Genomic DNA, 19922 nt, shown 5'->3' with positions numbered 1-19922 from the left:
CCCTGATAAATATTTCTGCATGCTCTTGGATTATTTTAGTTCCTGTATATGCTGTCTTAACTGCACTCGAGAATTCCTTTCTGTTGCCTTCAGAAAGTGTTTGTGCACTGAGCATGTGATTTAGCCTTTTTTTGTTGGGTTTGGGGTAGTTTTTTGTGTGTGTGTTTTGTTTTGAGGGGATATATGCATGCTCTTAGATGTCAGGGCTTTCTTGAGTTTTGAGTACAGGGTGCTGAGCTGGAGGTATTACACAGTGTGGGTCTACAGAGATACGTTTGCACTCAGTTGCAATTGTAATTTGTGCTTCTCAGCAATTACAGGGAAGTCATTTGGCATCTTATTTGCTACAGTAGTACCTAAGAATTCCCAGTGACATAAGGCACTAGAGACACAGAGGTAGGTGCACCCTTGTAGTTGTCAGTATTGTAAATGTTAGGGCAATCTTACATTTTTCAGGTTGTTTGTGTGGGGTTGTGTGTTTTTTGGTTTTTTTTTTTTTGTGTGGTGGGTTTTTTTTTTTTTTTGTGTGGGTTTTTTGTGTGTGGGGGGGTGTGTGTGGTTTTTTTTTTTTTTTTTTTTTTTCTTAAATAATTTTTAATATTGCCAGTGGCAGTTGACCTAACTTCTGATTTAAACCCATTCTGACAGTAGTGTTGTTTTGGGATCAAAGTGCCTCATACTATGCAGTGTAGTGCCTGTAGTACCTACTGTCTTTTGTAACAAGAAGTCCTGTTGGCATTCACACCCCCCCCCATATGTTTTCTGGAGGGCTTGCCTTATGCAAATAAACTCTTAAATAAAAGAATGCTTACATATCTAAATACTATTAATGTTGTTTGAGTTTCCATTTAAGAAATCTTAACTTTTCATTTTCCTGTCTCTTACCACTTCCTAATACTGTGATTGGATAAAATTTTTCTTTGCTGTCACACTTTGAAAATTATGCTATCCTTCACCAGGTCAAAAAATGTTTTAGGAAGAAAAAACACATGCATAACAGTACAGTATTTAATTTTTAAGCTAATGTTCTTTCCATTTAATTCACAGCTTATTCATGTCTTACCACTAAGCTGTCTTTTTGTTACTGGAGGCCCCACTTCAGCTGCTTTTTCAGACTTCAGTGGGCTAATGCACACAAAGCTCTACATATGTGCTTGAATATCTTCCCCATTTGGGGCTGAAATTTCCCTGGATTTGGTATTTATCTTGAAGGTTATCAAAAGGCTGTTTCTGTCTTGGGTACTTTTGTATATCTTCTGTAATAAAGCATTCTTGCTATGTGGTAGTTAAAAGTGGTGGTTGTTCTCACAGTCTTTTCTTACCAGGCTGCTGGGGGGGGGGAATGTGTATGAGCGGGGGAGGGATGTTTAAGCTTCACTTGGGTTTTGTTTTTCTGGGTTGGGGTGTGGTGTGGTTTTTTTTTTTTTTTTTTTTTTTTTTTTTTTTTTTTTATTCTGATCTCATGTTGATCTGGCTCATGTTTTGCTGCTGCTGCTTTTTCTTAGTAGATTTGTACCAGAAATAGGGTAATAAAGACATATGTTGCCTTATTCCTAATTTACAAAAGCTGCTTTTCTGTAGTCATCTAGGAGACAAGCTTATGTATCTTTATCCTGCTGCATTATTAAGAACAAACTTACTTTCTACTGCCTGACTTTGGTTTCTGTGCATTGTGTGAACATTAAGATAGCTATAAAGGGCCAAATTCTAATCTTAAAAAATAGTAGGTAGTGTTAAAATGATCTTATTGGCAGCTTTAAACACTGCCTTTTGACATAGCTTTCTGGGGACCTGGCTGTGCAGTGTTATTGATTGGCAGGTGTTTGTATTTGTGTCAGGCCGTGGGGGGCACTCATTCACATCATTTCACAAAGTAGCTTCAGGGTGCATGGTTGTGCTGGTGGCAAAAAAGGCAATTTAACATTCTCTTAGACTAGGGATGCTTTATCTTAAATTAAAATAATTATACACTTAGTCCCTTGGTATAGTAAAATTTAGTTGGACTCTCAACATTTTCGTGTCCTCTAACAGTCAAGGTTAGAGTTTTTTTTTTTTTATTTTAATAAACTATCAACTTGAAAATAACATTTTGCATGTATGTGGGAATCGTAAGCAGAGTTAGTAGTAATTATAGCTGAGGAGTTGGGAGGAGGGAGAGCCAATAAATTTTATTCCTTGGTCTTTTGCGGAACCTCTTTAGACTTGTTTCCTCCATTCTGAACATTTGAAAATTCTGGTGGGGAATGGAGCTATCTATTTTCATTCTGAGCAAAATTTGGGTTAAAAGGTTTTTCTAAGACAACTTGTAATAGTGGGCTACATATTAATAACACTTTAAAAACTTTTTTAGCATTAATTAAATGTATTCCTGTGTAAAAGCCATTGTTCAAAATAAACAGGGCTGTCAAACCTGCATTGTATGGGAATGTGTACAAAGTGGAGAAGTAACTTCTGCTTTGCACTTTCTTATGCATCTAAATTTAAATGATACATAAGGATTATGAATGTTCCTATTGATGTGCCTTCAGCAGCTTTTTGTAAAGTGCAGGGTTTATTTGGATCATAACTTAGATAATACTTTTAAATGAAAGAGAACTAAATTACCATTATTTATATAATGATGCTGGTGAACTGTCTAGATATACCTGTGAATACTGCCTTCAAAATGACTTTTATAAGGAGAATAAAATGCATTGCCTCTTTCATAACTTCTAAGAATTCCTAGCTTTTTTGAAAACAGCATTTTAAACTACTTTGGAACAGCACTTCTCCTTTTAAAGTGTATTTTAGTAGTAGCTGCGTTGCAGCTTTGGGTGTCACTACTGCAGTGATGAAGGCATTTCATTAACCTATATTGTCATTTGCTGGAACTCACCTGTGTTCTAGCAGATTCTGTAGGACATTCTTGTCTTTGCTGCCAAGTGATCCCTAATATTCAAAAGAAATGTGATCTAATAGAAACGAGGGTAGCCTCTTGTGTCACTCTGTCTGGTTTGGTAGCAGGAGGATGCATTGGCACAACAAGCCTTTGAAGAAGCTCGGCGGCGAACTCGTGAATTTGAGGATAGAGACAGGTCTCATCGGGAGGAAATGGAGGTGAGGGTTTCACAGCTGCTGTCAGTAACTGGTTAGTACTTTCCCGAAACTTTATATTTGTTTCCATTTATTTGTCTGTCCAATGTTGTGTTTGCTGTTTGTTGTATAAAAATTGCAAAATGCATTGTTTTTAACTCTTAAAATTAATTTCAAGGTTTTGAAGTTTTGATAAGAATTCTCAGATTTTATCCTTCCTTTCTGTACATGACCTTTTCTGTGGGTACTTGAGCTTTAAGGGTACATTTGTTCACAGAGCTGCTGTATCTCTCTCAGCTGATACTTTAATAGCAGAGAGGGATCTTTTCCTCCATGCATTTCTCATGAACACAGGAAAGGCTTTGGGAGCTGTGGGCACATAATCCCATGCTGTGGGCAACATTACCAGTGAGTTAAATCAGATGCCACAGTCTGCTTTCTTGTACAGGCTGGTTTTATTTTCCTCTCACCTATTTCTTAGTGGCAGAGAGTCTTACTCTTCTATTTCACTGGTGTAGTTCCCACTATCTTGTTCTTTGCTCTTTTTAGGGCCCCACAGTCTTGAATCTTGTTTTCTCTTGATGAGAGCAGAAATTACTGGGATCAAGCAAAGAGGAGCCAGGAAAGAGAATGGAAACCAGCTGCTCTGACATGTCAGAAAGGCAAGAGCTGTAAAAGGATGAATAATACGTAAGGAGAGTTAGCAAGCCAAGGCAGGCTGTAGGTTGGGCAGAGAATAGGGAGAAAATAAACACTTAAAATTTTTCCCTTACTGTTTTTTACTTTCTGCTTCATCAGTACAGCCTGACTTTACTATAATCATAGAATAGTTAGGGTTGGAAAGGACCTTAAGATCATCTAGTTCCAACCCCCCTGCCATGGGAAGGGACACATCACACTAAACCATGACTCCGTCCAACCTGGCATTGAACGCTGCCAGGGATGGAGCATTCACAGCTTCTCTGGGCAACCTGTTCCAGTGCCTCACCACCCTCACAGTAAAGAACTTCTTCCTCATATCTAGCCTGAACTTCTCCTGTTTAAGTCTGAACCCATCACCCCTTGTCCTATTACCACAGTCCCTGATGAAGAGTCCCTCTCCAGCATCCTTGTAGGCCTCCTTCAGATACTGGAAGGCTGCTAGGAGGTCTCCAAGCAGCCTTCTCTTCTCCAGGCTGAACAGCCCCAACTTTCTCAGCCTGTCTTCATATGGGAGGTGCTCCAGCCCCCTGATCATCCTCGTGGCCCTCCTCTGGCCTTGCTCCAACAGCTCCATGTCCTTTTTAGGTTGAGGACACCAGAACTGCACACAATACTCCAAGTGGGGTCTCACGAGAGCAGAGTAGAGGGGCAGGATCACCTCCTTCAACCTGCTGGTCACGCTTCTTTTGTTGCAGCCCAGGATATGGTTGGTTTCTGGGCTGCGAGCACACACTGAGTCCAGCTCATACTCAGTTTCTCATCAACCAGCACCCCCAAGTCGTCCTCCGCAGGGCTGCTCTGAATCTCTTCTCTGCCCAACCTGTAGCTATGCCTGGGATTGCCCCAACTTCATAAGGTTGGTGTTGGCCTACCTCTCAAGCGTGTCCAGGTCCCTCTGGATGGCATCCCTTCCCTCCAGCATGTCAACCAAACCACACAGCTTGGTGTCATTGGCAAACTTGCTGAGGGTGCACTCAATCCCACTGTCCATGTTGCCGACAAAGATGTTGAACAAGACAGGTCCCAACACTGATCCCTGAGGGACACCACTCCTTACTGGTCTCCAACTGGACAATGAGCTGTTGACCACAACTCTGCATGTGGCCATCCAGCCAATTCTTTATCCGCTGAGTAATCAAATGTGATCTGTCTGCTGCTTCTCAGGTTTTTAGAGAATTTTATTATTGTTACTGCTAAACTACTTTTCTTCTAGCATCCTTATGGATAATTGAGATTAGACAGGCTTTTTTCCCTTCCAAGTACAGTTGGAAAATGTTGAGCATGAGAATGGGAGGGAAAAGGCTGATGCAGGGAGTAATACCTCTCACTTTGAAGGGGTGACTGGTGTGCTTCTCTTTGTAAACACTGATGTGGCCAGGTTAGATGTCAGCTGTAGCAAAGGTAAAATCCTTGCCTTGGAGGCCTTGCTGCCACTGGATCTTTGGAGCAACAGTGAGATTACCTGAATTTTTCTGCCTCTGTCATAGCAGAGCTGGAACCTGCTTGTAAGTTCAGTTCAACAGGAAGGTGGAATTAACTTAAAGCTGTTCATGAAGATCTGTGGCAGTCTGCCTTAATTCTAACAACACAGTAGGAACTTCAAGCTTGCCTGATGTCCTTGACCTCAATTTACTTCAAGCTTTTCTTGATTTTGTTTTCTTTTACTGTGCCCTTCTTCACCACTCCTGTTACTACAGAGAAGCTGCCATGTGCTTACTGAGTGCTGAAGGTTTAAAAAAAAAAAAAAAAAGTGAAGCTTCCTGAAATAACTTCTGGAGTTCTGTGAGACTTCTTCTTTCCTCCAAGCATAGAAGACAACTTATTTGCAGCTAGGATGTGCAAAAACCCTTTCAATTAATAGTGAGATTGAGGTAGTATTGGGCATCTGGGGCTTCATGACAGACATCAGAACTTGTGACACTGAAACACAAAAAGCAACATCCCTGGCCAGCTGTAGGAGCTGGATTCAATAACTTCTGAAGACTGTCTTTTAATAAGGCAGCAGGCAGTTGTTATTTAATATCCTTATTAGCTGCCAGTAGGCACTTGCTCTGAAAGCAATGATAGTCACTGTTCTAGCTCTAAAGCACTGGTGTAGATCACCTACAGAAAGGAAGAAAAGGAAAAATTACTGACTTTGAAATATGCTTAAGCAGAATGGAAGATTGTCAAAAGGTACTTCAAATTTGTGATGTCAAATACAGGTTTTTAATAATTGAAATACATTGTTATGCATACTTTAGATTTTATTTTACTGTGCTTGTGTAATATGTATAACAAAGATCTTTGCCTCAGTTACTTGTAGTTCTATAATTGGTGTTTTTTACATTTCAGTTTTTCATTTTTGTTTGGAGAAAGATGTCCTGGCTGTATGTCTAGAATGAGCTTTTGCACTCTGGATCTTAAGACTGCATAAAAATTGGGATGTTTTGAGGCAGGGCAGGGGAGAGAGCTAAGATAGACTTACAATACATTCCTAAGGAGGAATCAAGTTTCCAAACAATTGCTTCCCTGACTTTCACTTTAGTTGTGTTCTAATGCAGTGTTTGGGCAGTCAAATGAACTTTAATCAGTAAGTACTTAAGGTGCTCATGATCATCATACAAAATTCCCAATAGAAAGTAACACAGAAATGCACATTCCTGTGTTGTATTTATGGCCTGTATGAAGTTTTCCAATGCTTACATGCTTGGTCAGCTTGTACCCTACTGATAGTTGTGTTGCTGACAGCTATAAAAACATTAGTCTAAACTGTATTGTGTACAGTTTATGCGATTTCTGTAGGTGAAATAGTATCTTTGGTTGCACTTGAAGGTTTTTATATCTAGAAAAGGTGGGTTCTAAGTGTGCTGAGTGAAATTTTTATGTATGTTACACGACACACAGATGATCCCCTCAGCACACATAAGCTTTTCAATATGATAGCTATATACCTTTCATCATCACTAAAACTGAAAATTTTCTTTCCTGCTAAGCTTGGACAGTAAAACTCAGAATTGCCAGACCTGGAACAGGATCTCATCAGTGTTAGACTATTTTAAGAACTGCAACACTGCATAAAATTGGGATATTTCAGACAGTAGAATTACAGCTGAAATGCCTTTAATAGAAACCAGATTCTGCTTCAGTGGGGGAGGGAAGGGGAATCCTGCAATATTCCACCCATTCCTACCCAAAACAAGTGCCAGTGCTTTGGAAACATTTATCCACCCAAAGCCTGGCAGCACATGAAAATGATCAGATTCAGTTCTTTATACAGCTTTCTGTGTAAGAAACATTCCCTAGTCTAAGTCTTTCTGTAGACTTTTAAAACCAAATGCTATATCCTTGCCTGGGAGTGATTAAGGAAGGTTGTTGAAAACAGTAAAAGTGGTTTGTATGTGGCACTGGATATTAGAATGGTGATACTTTGAAGGGGGAATAGCAAGTGCATTAACAACTTGGGAGTAATCACTATACTAATTTTCTTAAGCATCCTAAAAACCAAACAAAACCACAAGAAAACCCAAAATAAACCAAAAAACAAACTCCTGCCCCTCCCCCCCCCCACACACCCAAACCAACACAACCAAATAAAGGCTTGAATTTCCAGAAGTGATCAAATTTCTGTGTGGTTACAGCATTCCCCTAATGTAAAGAGGGTGTGAGTGGATTTAGGAATTTTCATTTAAATTAAGTGCCTCTAAATTGAACTGTGTTCTACTGTGTTTTTAACATTTTCCGTTCTAAATACAAGATGCTTTTGAGTTTTTCTATCAACTTATGTAGCTTGGTCACATCAGTTACTGCAAACCCTGTCTCACTGTTCAGAATTCTTTTGTTTCAAAGATGCTTTTGAAGTCAGTGAGTTGTTAATGGCTTCAAAATTAATAATTCCAATGGCTTTCACTTCTACAGAAATATTGGAATGCTGAGACAGTAAATATTTAATGATACACATGAAGAAAGTCGTTATCCCCAGTTAAAGATTATGGTAAAAATAAATGGTTGTGTGAAGCTTTGTTAGTTTAGGAATACTGATCTACTTGGCGAGCTTGCACTGTTTAGGGGCTTTATACTAGTCAAAGGCAAAATTCTCTTCCCATGACAAGTGCCTCACAACAGGGAACTTGGTCCAAGGCCATTTGTTTCGGGGTGTGTTCTGGAGCTGATGCCTTTGAACAGGTATATGAATTTGAAGTATTTGTATGTTCCCCTTTGCCAATCTACTAGAAAAAATGGAGGCTAAAGGAGTATCAGCAAGGCAGGTGCTTAATTTTAACTATCTTTCTAAACCAAGACACAAGGGGATAGAGTCAATACTAGTGTTTTCTGTTTGCTATGGCTTCAGTATGAATGATCAGAGTTCAGTGTCAGGATGAGAAGTGTTCTGCAGAAATCACTGAGGTTGCTGCCTTAGATGTACTTGAATCTTCCAGTAAGAACTTTGGCTTTTTAGTCAGTGTTCTGACCGTAGTAGCATGATGCAAAATGGTCATGGTTTAAGCCCAACTGGTAACTCAAAAACCATGCTCGCTCACTCCCCCCCTCCTCACTGGTAGAGCATGAGACTGAAAAGTCCTTGATTGGGGTAAGTATTATGTAACAACAACTAAAAACATCAGTGTGTTATCAGCATTGTTTTCAGACTAAGGGTAAAAACACAGCACTGCACTAGCTACTAGGAAGGAGAAAAATAACTGTTATAGCTGAACTCAGGACCGCATTACACTGTCCAGAGAGAGATTTAAATAGTCCTCAGTTGGTGAAATTAGAATACATTGCAAGTAACAGCCTGCGTTCAGTCCAGAAAAGCAGCAAGCAGGTGCTTCCTGCAGCTCTTCACTGGAGCAGCAGGTACAAAGCAGTGGATTTCAAGGGAGTGGGTAAAGAGAAGAGGTTAACTCATGTTGCTGTGTGCGGATAGTTGTTTTTCTAAAGATTTGTATAGGCAAACTGTAACTTCAATTTTTAAGTAAGTGATCTGTTTGAGTGCACAGTTTGTCCTACTCTACTACTCTTGAGCTTAGTCAAGGATGTTCTTCTGATTGCTCCTTTTTTGGAGGTGGGTTGGATCTCTTCTCAGTTTTACAAAATTTGTTCAACCAGGATCTTTTAAATGTCACTTTTCTATGTTGTGTTCATTTCCCATGCTACTGCCACACACTCTATTTTGGAAGCACCATGAGTAAAGTGGCAGAGTGGTTTGCTCTTCCCTGAAACAGTCTAGTCTAGCGATCTGTCTGGTTGTGGGCTTGTGCTAAATATAAATTATGTTAATGGCTAAGCAGAGCCATTTTGTAAAACTGCATGAAATTCTCATTTAAAAATCCTTTATTGTGCTGCGGAAGAAACAACAAAATCAAGTAGTAGAACTTTCCTATTCTTCCAAGGTTCTAGACAGTGAAGTTATTAAAAAAAAAAAAGGGGGGGGGGGGGGGAATTAAGATGAAACTACTAGTGTATATAAATTCTCTATTTTTGTCAAATATAACTGGCTTCAGAAGAAAATACAGTATTACAATAAGGTTTTCTCTTTTTTTTCACCTTTTCTTATCAAACTTTGATTAATTTAGAATGAGTTTAATTACAGTATGTGCTTCCCAAACTGACAACAATATAAAAATAGTATAACCTTTAATGCAGCTTTTTGGATGGGAAAGAAAAACTGTTAATTCTTCATATGTGGTGGAGAATGCAGAGTGGGTATATGCTTGTGTATGTAGAAGTATTTGTGTATAAGCATCTATATATGACCTGTTTATATTCAGGGTGAATACGATGCAGTTTAGAAAATTATGTGTGTGAATATGCATTGCCTCAAAAGGCTCTACAATGTGAGTATAGTACAAGTAGGCCATTAAGGTTATAACTAGATGGTTTCATTGCTTCATAAGAACTTTCAATAGCTGGTACTCATGTAAAAGTGCTATGGAACGCGTATCTCGCAAAAACAATTTGTGCTGTACAGAATCAATGCTTAGGGTAGTACAGAGATCAATCTTGTAAATTGGGCAATACTGTAAGCGTCATCTTTCAGTCAAGGTTAGAAAGGGTCTGAGCAATAGAGAAATGCTGTCTAGAGGCAATCAACATTAATTATAATCTTTATACCAGCTTTCAAACTATTTTCTAAAAGGGAGTGTTTCACTTTTTCCCTCTTGGAAAAGAAGATTTCATATTAAAATAAAAAGTTTTAGTCTTTATTAAAGCTCTTGACCTATGCACTTGCCATGCTGCTGCTTTTCTTGGCTTGATCTTAGTCCAGTTATCAATGTGGTGGTACTAGAATCTGTAGCTTCATAATAGCTTTTAAACAAAGATGCAACTGTTGCAAAGATTTCAGGCAAGAGAGTGCATCAGGACTGGTAAGCAAATTATGCTCCTTGGCCTGGTTGTGCTCTATAGCTCTCTGTAGCTGGTGGTGGGAGAGCAGACTGTGTATAACATGACTGATGTGTGTTTAGGAGTACTCTGTTTCTAGGAAGTAGATCATTGGAGGCTTGAAATGAAATCTTAATGGAGGTAGGTGCTAAATAATTATCTATGACCTTTGTTAAGAAAATTGTTTATTTTGACTTTCAGTATAGTTTCTCTTACTAAATTTGAGACTGTTATGGCCAGCAAGCAACCTCCAGAGACTGGATCTGGGCCACAAAGTCTTATGCTGATAGCTATACCTGCTAGGAATGTGGTTAAAAATCATATCCCCTACTGAGTGCCAGCGGGTTGTAGGTGCAGTATGTAGTGATGATGGTGTCCCTTTGATGCTGTAGCTAAAGCTCTTCTGAGAATTGAAGATTGAGAAGGAGAGTCTCTTTGCAATCCCTGCAGAGACCTGAAAGCACCCAGGGTGCTTCATCAGGCTGTGACTGTGACCAAAGAAAGTTCTATTATATGTAAGCTGTCATTCTATGTTGTAGTGGTCTGGTTTTGCTGACTTTAATTCTGAGAAGGCTGAGTTTTTTCCACCCCTACTCTTCTATTGAGTAAAGGTGACTGAAGTGGAGGCATGGTCAGCATTTTAACTGTGTTTAAATCTCTACAGGAGAGGTTCTTGCTAACCAGCAGCTTGGAGAAGAGCTTTCAGTTGTTGCTTTTCTTGATGTGGGTCTGCCTCAGCAGGACTAACATGGAGGTGTGCTTGATTGGAATTGGTCATTTTTGAATGGTGCTCTCTGTTTCAGGTTGGGTTTTTTTGGCTGGGTGTGCTTTTGTCCGGGTGTGTGTTTTGTCCTGTGGTTGTATACTTTTTTGAAAAGTATCTGCAGCGTGTTCTCAGGTTTGTGTTTTGTTTTGGTGTCTTATTGAAATGCTTTTCAGGAGGTTCACAGTCCTTCTAAGAGAATCCAAATGTTCACTGTTTAGTTTGTCATACCCTGATTTTTCCCTTATTTAGTAAATTATAGATGACAGATGCTAAGGCACATGATGCATCTGCTCTGTTTCAGCAGTATGGAATTGCCAGAATGCAATTAAAGAATTGTAGTTGAGTTGTCTGTGGAGAGACTTTATTTTGGCTACTCCTTGTGACAGCCCTTCTTCAAATAATCTCCCTCCTCTTTACCTCTTCACCACTGTCCCAAGTTATATATGCAGGGAGGGAGTGAGTGAGCAGCTGTGTGGTTCTGAGTTATCGACTGGGCATAAACGACAATGGTTCTTTTTCGCGCCCAACATGCAGCACGCAGGGTTGAGATAATGACAGATCTGACCAGAGTGTGTCTAATCATATTTGTGATAAGCACTCATTGTTTCAGATTAATAGTCACTTGTCAAAATGCTGATTTATTTGCTCTCAGAGTTGTTGTGCTTGGTCTCGGAGTTTCAGCATGTTGTACCTTACTTACAGCCAGTATTTGCTGGTTTAGTGTTTATCGGCTGTGGGGCCTGGGCTAAGGTTCTTGTTTCGCTGTGCTTCATGGTGATGACTTGTAATACAATAGACTCATCATTAAACTGGTCTGGTATGTGTTCTCAGCATGGCCATCGCCTCTATGCTTTGGGAGGCATATAATGGAGTTGTTGAGCAATTAGACAGCTTTTTTTTTTTTTTTTTTCTCCTCGGGGGGGCAACCTATGAAGGAGACATTTGCTCACATCCTCTGCTCCCCCACCAGGCTATTTACAGCAGCATTTAAGAATTCTAAAGGTTTTGGATGGCCTTTGGATAGCCTTGAAACCTGCCTGCTGCTTTTGCTGAGAATCAGCATGTTGGCACAAATACTGCATGTGTTCTACCCACAGCCATACCACCTTGAGAATGCCCTATTTTGTCTGATTTCAAAAGTTAAGCAGGGTTGGGCTCAGGTCTTGTCTAGGCTTAAACAATGATATATGAGGACCACCAAGAAACTTTCCCTGAGGCTGGACAGTCATGAGTGGCAGGTGTGTGTATTGAAAGCACGGACTCAGGTCGGTGAGGATACTGAGACAAACTTTATTACAATCAAGCCCCTTTTATTCCCTCATTCAGTACCTTCTCAACATGCCCAGGCATGCCATGCTTTTCCCGTCTCCCAACATCCTGGCTTATCTGTCTCTCAACATCCTGGCCCATCAGCCCAAGGCTTGTTCGTTATCAGGGCCTCATAGCTTGCATTCAGAGTGTTGCTCGAGCCCATCATGCAGATCCTGTCCCTTTTACCTCCCACAGGCAGGGTGTGTGGGATTGTATGGGCAAGCACCTAGGCCAGTGGGCCCCTCCAGTGCTTTGGAACTTCACCACTGAACAAGGGCAATATCTGGAAAAACTAGTAAAACACTTAAACGAGGTGTGCTGTCGTCCTGGTTATACCAGAGAGGGACAAATCATGGCAACGTACTGGGGCTTCGCCTACACCTACAGAGCCCTGCTCAATACTTTGGAGCACCTTCAAGGGGATAAAGATGTTTCTGGATCTGATGGCAAAGCAACAGATAATGCAGCTGCTCAACCCCCAAGCACAGCAGCCGCTTCAACCCAGCTGAAAGACACTGCAGCCACTCCAACCACAGTGATAGACTGCAGCTGAACCAAAGGACCAGTCTGTGCCAATATCAGTTGCCCTATGAGCAAGGGGAAAAGCAAACAACAGCCACAAAGAGCAACCCATGCAGTGAAGAAAGATGAAGACCCAATGTGTGTAATAGGGGGGATGGCATATGACCAAGAGTTATCAGTACAAGAATTGGAGGTAACTTCGGGATCCCAGACCTCGACTGAGCTGTGGAATAAACGAAAAGATTTCAGCCATCTTCCAGGGGAGCACATGGTCACTTGGTTGCTCCGATGCTGGGAGAAGGGGGCTGATACTCATGAACTAGAAAGTAGGGAAGCCAAGCAGCTGGGATCACTTGCTAGGGAAGGGGGAATTGACAAAGCAATTGCAAAAGAGAAAAGTCTAACTTGGACAAGTCTGTTCCTGCCTCTTTCAACAAAATGAGAAGCCTTTCAAAGTAGGGAGGTGGTCACTTGATTTGCATTTTTCCAGAGAGCCCCTTTTTTTTTTTTTTTTTTTTTTTTTTTGGTGTGTTATTTCTTTTTCCTTTCTTTGTGTGGTGTGTTGTTTGTTTTGTTTTGTTGTTTTTGGGTTTTTTTGCTGGTGGTTTGGTGGTTTTTGGTTTTGTTTTTTTTTTTTTGGTTTTTTTTTTTTTTTTTCTGGTTTTGTTTGTTTTTTAAGCCCTGAATGTGGCAACCTATTGCAGCTGGTGAAACTAATGGAGCTATGTGGAATAATGCTTGTGTAGTGATGTCTCCTGCCAGCTGAGAAGGTGGCCCTGGTACCATTTGGGTAGGCTGAGGTGCCAGCTATTATTTACTCTGTACAGGATAAATAAGAGTATCAGCACTGAAATGTCTTAAAAACTAGCTAGCATATATTAGATGTTCCCAGAATTGAAATATTGCTTTAAAATTCAAGTATATCAGTGTTTTAAAGTATTTACCTGCAGCATTTGTGTGTGCTACTTGAGAGCCGCCTGCATGTGTACAGGTAGGGAAAGTAGATAGTGATGTTTGATGACTGATATTATTATGACTGACCATCCTTAACTTCCTCTTTAAAATACCAAAATACAATCAACTTAAACTGTTTAACAGAATCACTTATTTAAAGGAGAACTTACATTACTTTTTTTTTTTTTTTTTTTTTAAATGCAGGGCTGTAATAAGTACTAGAGTTCCTCAGTTTTGTATTATTGCTAACTTTATAGGTGCACCAAAGGGGAAAAAGTATGCTATGGTAAAACCACAAGTGTTAAAATGTGTGTCAGTCTACAGTTTAAATTGTGCTAGTGTGTTATGTATATCATGTTTATTCCAGGCAAACCTAAAGTAAGTGTTTCTCACACAAAAATGCTGAGGGGAGATCTATTGGGCAGTGATGTAACATACCCTGCCATCTTGCATTGTAGCCTTTATCCCCAAATATCTTGATCCTGAAAACACAAAAAAGGTTAACGGGGAATTTTACAAGAAAGAAAATATGTTTTGGAAGAAGAGACACAAACTTATTGCCTAACCATTCTGGAAGTCTCTTGCTGATGGTTGAAGTGATGTGGAGAAGCATTTCAGTCTGGTTACAGGAGAGCCTCTGAGGCAGTCTGAGTGTGCACGTGTGTGTGCACACTCACTCTCCAGAGCACCAGCCTTGCCTGCTCCCAGGCCAGATTGGTTACTGCTTGAAATGTAAAGTTTCTGCCTTAGAACTGGTTATGGTCTTGGTCATGTTAATATGCTGAAAAAATTAACTGCTAACTTCTAAATCCTTTCTTCTTGATCCTAAGTATGTCTGTCTTAATGCAGGCAAGAAGACAACAAGACCCTAGTCCTGGATCTAACCTAGGAAGTGGCGATGATCTCAAACTACGTTAATCAAAAGTGGCAGGTGTACCATGGGTCTGCACACATGCATTGCTTCTACTTGACAAAGGATTTAATAAAAGACCAGAAACTGTGATAACTGGGTATGCTATGGTCTCTTTCCTGACCTGCAGCAGTCAGAATCACCATGAACTGCCATGGTTTGCACTATGTTTATGTAACAATACCTGCATTTTCCATTTTAAGCATATATAGCCAGTGGCAATTTGAAATTTTGTTGTGGTTTTTTTTTAAAATGCATCCTTACTTTTGTTGGTACTATTTTAGTGAAATAGAAACTTATGCAGCTATAAAACCATTTTTCTCAAACCTAGTAATTGTCACTTAAATAGGTCAAGATATTACAAATTTAAAGCTTTTTTCTGTTTTGGTTTTTGGTTGGTTGTGTGTTTTCGTTGGGGGGTTTTTGTGTGGGTTTCTTTTGTGGGTTGTTTTTTGTTTGTTTTGTGGGTGGTGGTGGTGGTTGTTTTTTGTGGGTTTCTTTTTTTTTTTTTTTTTTTTTTTTGATTGGTTGTTTTTTTTAACTGCTGGAAGCCAATGCATTCCAAGCTTATTTTTTTTAATATAGGCTTTTGGAATTTTGTACTTATCGTGCTCCTGCTTTTAGATATGCATTCTTATCTTTTACTACTTTTTCTAAATTTGCAAGACCTTAAAACTGCTGACATTATTTTGCGTTATTTCCAAACTAAACCCCATGAATCAGAGCTGTTGGAATCCCTTCTCAAATTTTGTGGGTTTGTAAATGTTAGTTGTAGTATTCTTTTAACTGCTAACAATCCATTGGTTCCACTTTTTAAAGGATAAAATCTTTAAATGTAATTTTAATGCATTAATAATGCATTCTGCCTCAGTATCTGTCTCATATTTTTATTACAGTATCAAGCAAGTTTGGGTCGTGGTTATACCCCTGTATATAGTACTTTACTGAAACTCATAAGAAGTCGCAGGCTGGCTTCTGTTTTATTCAGGGGTTTGTATTTTTTGGTTTTGGGTTTTTTTTTGTTTTTTTTTTTTTTTTTTTAGTACTTCAAAGGGATACTGCAACTCTACAATTGGATTCAACAGTACATTCAACTGGGAACAAAAGGTGATATGTATTAAATCATGATTAAGATAGCCGCTTTAAGTATATTTTATAACTTAGGCTTTTTGTAAAGTGCTGAATGGTAAAAAGTTAAGATGAGGCTGTGTGCAGAGAATCTTATACTATGCATAAGACAATCTTAGGCAAATTAAGACTACATTGCAGTATATATTGCATTTTCTAACAGGGTAAGATTTAGAATGAATTTGTGTGAATTATCTTGTTTTATTTGGGGTGATGGTGAATGGACTTGTTCCAAATTTTTTATTGCATCCAATATTTGAAGAAAATAGATTGGAAATGTGATGTCATTTGGCTTTGTTAAAATGTGGTGCTTCCTGTACAGCCCAATGAATTAAAATGTCACTGCAATTCTCTCTTTTTTTTTTTTTTTTTTTTAATAGGTAATCTGGCTTCAGTATTTTAAGAATTATTTCAAAGTTAGGAACTATGGTTAGAACAGTTAAATCTTTATTAAATTCTGTGATGAAGATAATTACGTTCCTCACTAATGGCAAAACGATGCAAAAGAGGTCTTGCAAAAATGTAAACAGATGTCAATGTGAAGGAGACTGTATGTTAATAATATTTTGATGTGAATGTTAAATATTCATGTCAATAACAGTAAACTGTGATAATGTCATCAAATAGGAATATTTTGATACTTCAATTTAAATGTGATTCACCTGAAAAAGAACCTTTTTTCACTCTTTGACCACATATTCTTCTTGCTGTTCTTCCCCCAAAGAAAGAATTTTTCTAGTTTCTGCAATGAGTTAAGGGACACCCGCATGCCCCTGCACACATCCCTAGCCTTGGAGCTCCTCTGCCACCTGTGTATTTTTGGAATAGTCTGAAGATGTATTTTAAAAGGTTTTCCTACCTTTTCAGGCAGTGGTTTTATACCATGAGTACACAGGAAATTATGCTATCAGATATTAATGTTATGTTTGTGTAAATACTGAACTTCCCCTATTATCATTTAACATTCTGCTGCTTTCAATATCTTAATGCTGGCATTAAGATCACAAGCCCTTACAACTCTGCTGGCTAGTGCAGACTTTTTAAAGTACATTTTAAGTTATTGATGCAATTTTATATTTTTCATAATTTCTATTTAAACTGAAGTTGCATCATCTTTCTTGAATTCATCTCCTGTAAGAGTTGCCTTAAGCTACAGGATTGCTTTTGCTACTTTGTGTTGTATGTTTAACTTTCATAATAAACTTGTGTAGTGAAAACAAGTCACTGTAAATTTATTTCTGACATCTTGGCAGTCTGTACCTGTGTGTTAGGTGTTTATGGGGTGATTTTTCCAACCTACTGCCTTAGCAGGGCTGCCTTGGTGTCCGTGGTTAAAGCAATAGTGACATCCAGTGGTCATGGAATTAAGGTGAGGACCTCCCTTGTTTGGGGACTGTCCAGAGGGTGTTCATGGCTCAAAATCTTTAATATAAAAGCATATGTTGGGGAAAATTTGGTGTGTCGTGTCCCCCCCCCAACTCTTGAGGTTTTTATAAGGAATATACTCTGCTTACTGAAGGAGATATGCTTTCCAAGTGACCCTAAGAAGTTTTATCTCACTGGGTTGCAAGTTGTGCATGCCTCTAGAAGAGTAGTTTTTCTGGGCATATTTTTACAGCAGCCATTAAATCTTGCTAATTGTGTGCTTTGGATGAGGAGGAAGACCAGGTAGTTTGCATGTTGAAATTCAGGAAATGGGGAAACATGGCAAAGTCCTATGGGGAAATTATGAATGGTACGTGCTACACCTGCAAACCTCTTGTGGAGCTGCAAAAATCTTAGGTGATATAACTTCAAGTATCTAATATTGAACCTCGGTGGTGGTCATGTACTGAAATCATGTAGGTGATTGCTTTGTGAATAACTTGAGACCTGCCACCTGCTTTGGGAGTGTTTGCATGTACTCCAATTGTGTGGCCTGACAGGTTCTTGGCAGCACTTCTGCATTTTTATTGTGGTGTTTTCTTGGTTGTGTTTTTGTTTGTGTGTGGTGTTTTTTTGTTGTGTGTTTTTTTTTTTTTTTTTTTTTTTTTTTTTGTCTGCCATTAGTCCAGGACCCCACTCTTATTACAGCTGTGCTCAGGAACCCATCCTGTGCATAGGAATAGGACCTATTTCTGTAAAGCTACATTATTTTGTTACTACATTTCCCATGAAAATAAGAGAATAACAAAAATGGCTTCAGGAATGAGAACTGCAGCATGAAGTCAGAGCAGAGCCAATGTTTGCATAGGCCACATTTCTCATAACTAATTTGCCTGACATCCTGTCCTCACACTGCTGCTGGGAAGTCCCAGGACATGCATATTCACCAGCTGCTGCACAGCTTGGAGCTGCTCGGGGGTTAAGTAACTTTATTAAATAGCTTTCTCAATTACAGGTTGAGATGAGTGAGTTGCCAGAATTGCCTTGGGCTCATTTCTTAAAGCTCAGGAGTGTGTGTGTGGGAAAGCAATGTGGAAGAGCTGAGTGCTGCCTCGGCCAGTACTGTAAAAATTGAGTACCTGTAGGAGGGGATGAAGTGGGAAATGGGAATGTTTCTTGCTCAGCTGGATGCTGCTTACTTGGCTTGGTCCACAGTTTATCACAGCTGGTGAGACTTTTGTGAAGTCTTTGTTGTTCCCCACAACTCTTCAGATGAGTAACTCTGTCTTGGGGGACATGGGTTTTTCCAGTGCTCCACTTTGCCTCGCTTCATGCTGTAATTCTGTTTTTCACAGGAACTGGTGGCCTTATCACTTTTCACTCTTCAATCCTCTCTCTTTCCCATAGCAGAGGAAGGGTTAGATTGAAAATAGGGAAACCACCTAGAGCTGGAAAAAGTTTGTACCAGAGAGCTCCTGTGTTTTCCAGCTGTTCTCCACTGGTTTGCTGAAAGAGACTGTCCCTACAAGCCTTGCCCACTTGCACCCCTAACCCTTCAAGCTTTTCCTGTTCATACCATGCAAAAATCCAGCAAAGTAGAAAAATGAGCAGTGTAAGAGAACTAAAACACTTTGGCTGCTGGATGTACTTGGCCTTAATAGCTTCTCATGTGAGTACACTGTTAGCGAAGCACAAAGTTGGGGTGATAGCCCTGCTGCTGAGATATTTCTGGAGGATTTCAGGGCTTTGGCCCTTTGCAGCAGGGATGCAGATCGTGGCTCTTCAGGTTGTGCTCCCTGGGGAGAACTGGGATTTGAAGAGCTGAGGTCTGTATGGGGGGAAGTAAGCAGTTCATGGAAGAAGCCATGTGAAGGTGGTTGGGCTTTGCCTTCAGGAAGTGAGCGGATACCTGAACACATCAGGTTGGAAAAGGGAAGGGGGGGGACCTGCAGGGGCAGGCATTCCCAACACCAACTGTTTCCTTCAAGTCCAGCGGGCGCTGTTGTGTCTGCCCTCACTTTAGGCTGGCAAAAATGGTTGTGGTTCTTGGCTTGAGTGGAAGGAACAGGGGACATGTGGTACTGAGGGCTCATACATAGTGCAGCAGTTCTGGATACCAATTAGTGGATTTGTTGTAGTCCACAGATTTGGGAGGATGTTTGGGGATGCTCAGCCCTGCATGTGGACTGCCTGTGGTCCAGCTCCAGGTCATTTGCTCTAGCTGTGTTTGAGGATGGGCCAGGGTGAGGAGGAAAGGGAGGGATAGGCAGTGTTGCATGCACAGGCTGCTCTTAGCTGCCTTGTACTTGGGCCAGAGCAGCTGCTGCTGCTGCCTCTGAGAACCCCCAAGCCTCTTCCTGGCAGGGACATCCCTAGCCCAGAGCGGCTTGGTGGATGTCCCCACACAGAGGAGAGGACAGATCCTCTTTCTGGTTCTGCTTTTGGTTCCGCTCTGCAGAGCACATCTGGCATACAACTGCTGGGACCTGGTGTCGGTGGGACCATGGGATGTGTGACTGAAACCACCAACCCCACCAAGGTACCTTTGTCACCGGCTCCTTCAAACCCTCTTGGTGTCTTGTATTTTGCTTCTGTGTCCCAGGCAGGGCATGCTGGTGGGGCCATGGGACACCATGCTGCAAAGTGGGACCAGAGCAAGAGGGAATAAACTGGAAAGTGAGCCCCTGTAGTCTAGGAGTGTTGAGGGGATGGCTGCAAAGGGAAAAGGAGCAAGGTAGAAAAGCAGGGTCTGCAGGAAGGACCTTGCTCCAGCTGGTTGCCTCTGCCCAGGGAGGGATGTCAGCCATTCCTCAGGCTCTCCAGCACAGC

The 19922-nt window shown here is 40.3% G+C and overlaps 1 protein-coding gene across 1 annotated transcript in view; it reads left to right on the top strand.

Annotated features, from left to right (window-relative positions):
- LOC115618944 (core-binding factor subunit beta-like) overlaps positions 1-14688 on the top strand; it is a 38460-nt gene extending 23772 nt beyond the window's left edge. The window contains exons 5-6 of the mRNA XM_030510918.1: positions 3001-3096; positions 14540-14688. Coding sequence (XP_030366778.1) covers positions 3001-3096; positions 14540-14608 — 165 coding nt within the window. The 3' untranslated portion in view covers positions 14609-14688. The remainder of the gene's footprint in view (positions 1-3000; positions 3097-14539) is intronic.
- Positions 14689-19922: the final 5234 nt, after the last annotated feature.

This window comes from Strigops habroptila, chromosome W, assembly GCF_004027225.2.
Source record: "Strigops habroptila isolate Jane chromosome W, bStrHab1.2.pri, whole genome shotgun sequence".
Taxonomy (NCBI): Eukaryota; Metazoa; Chordata; class Aves; order Psittaciformes; family Psittacidae; genus Strigops; species Strigops habroptila.
This window is presented reverse-complemented; position numbering and strand designations above follow the sequence as displayed.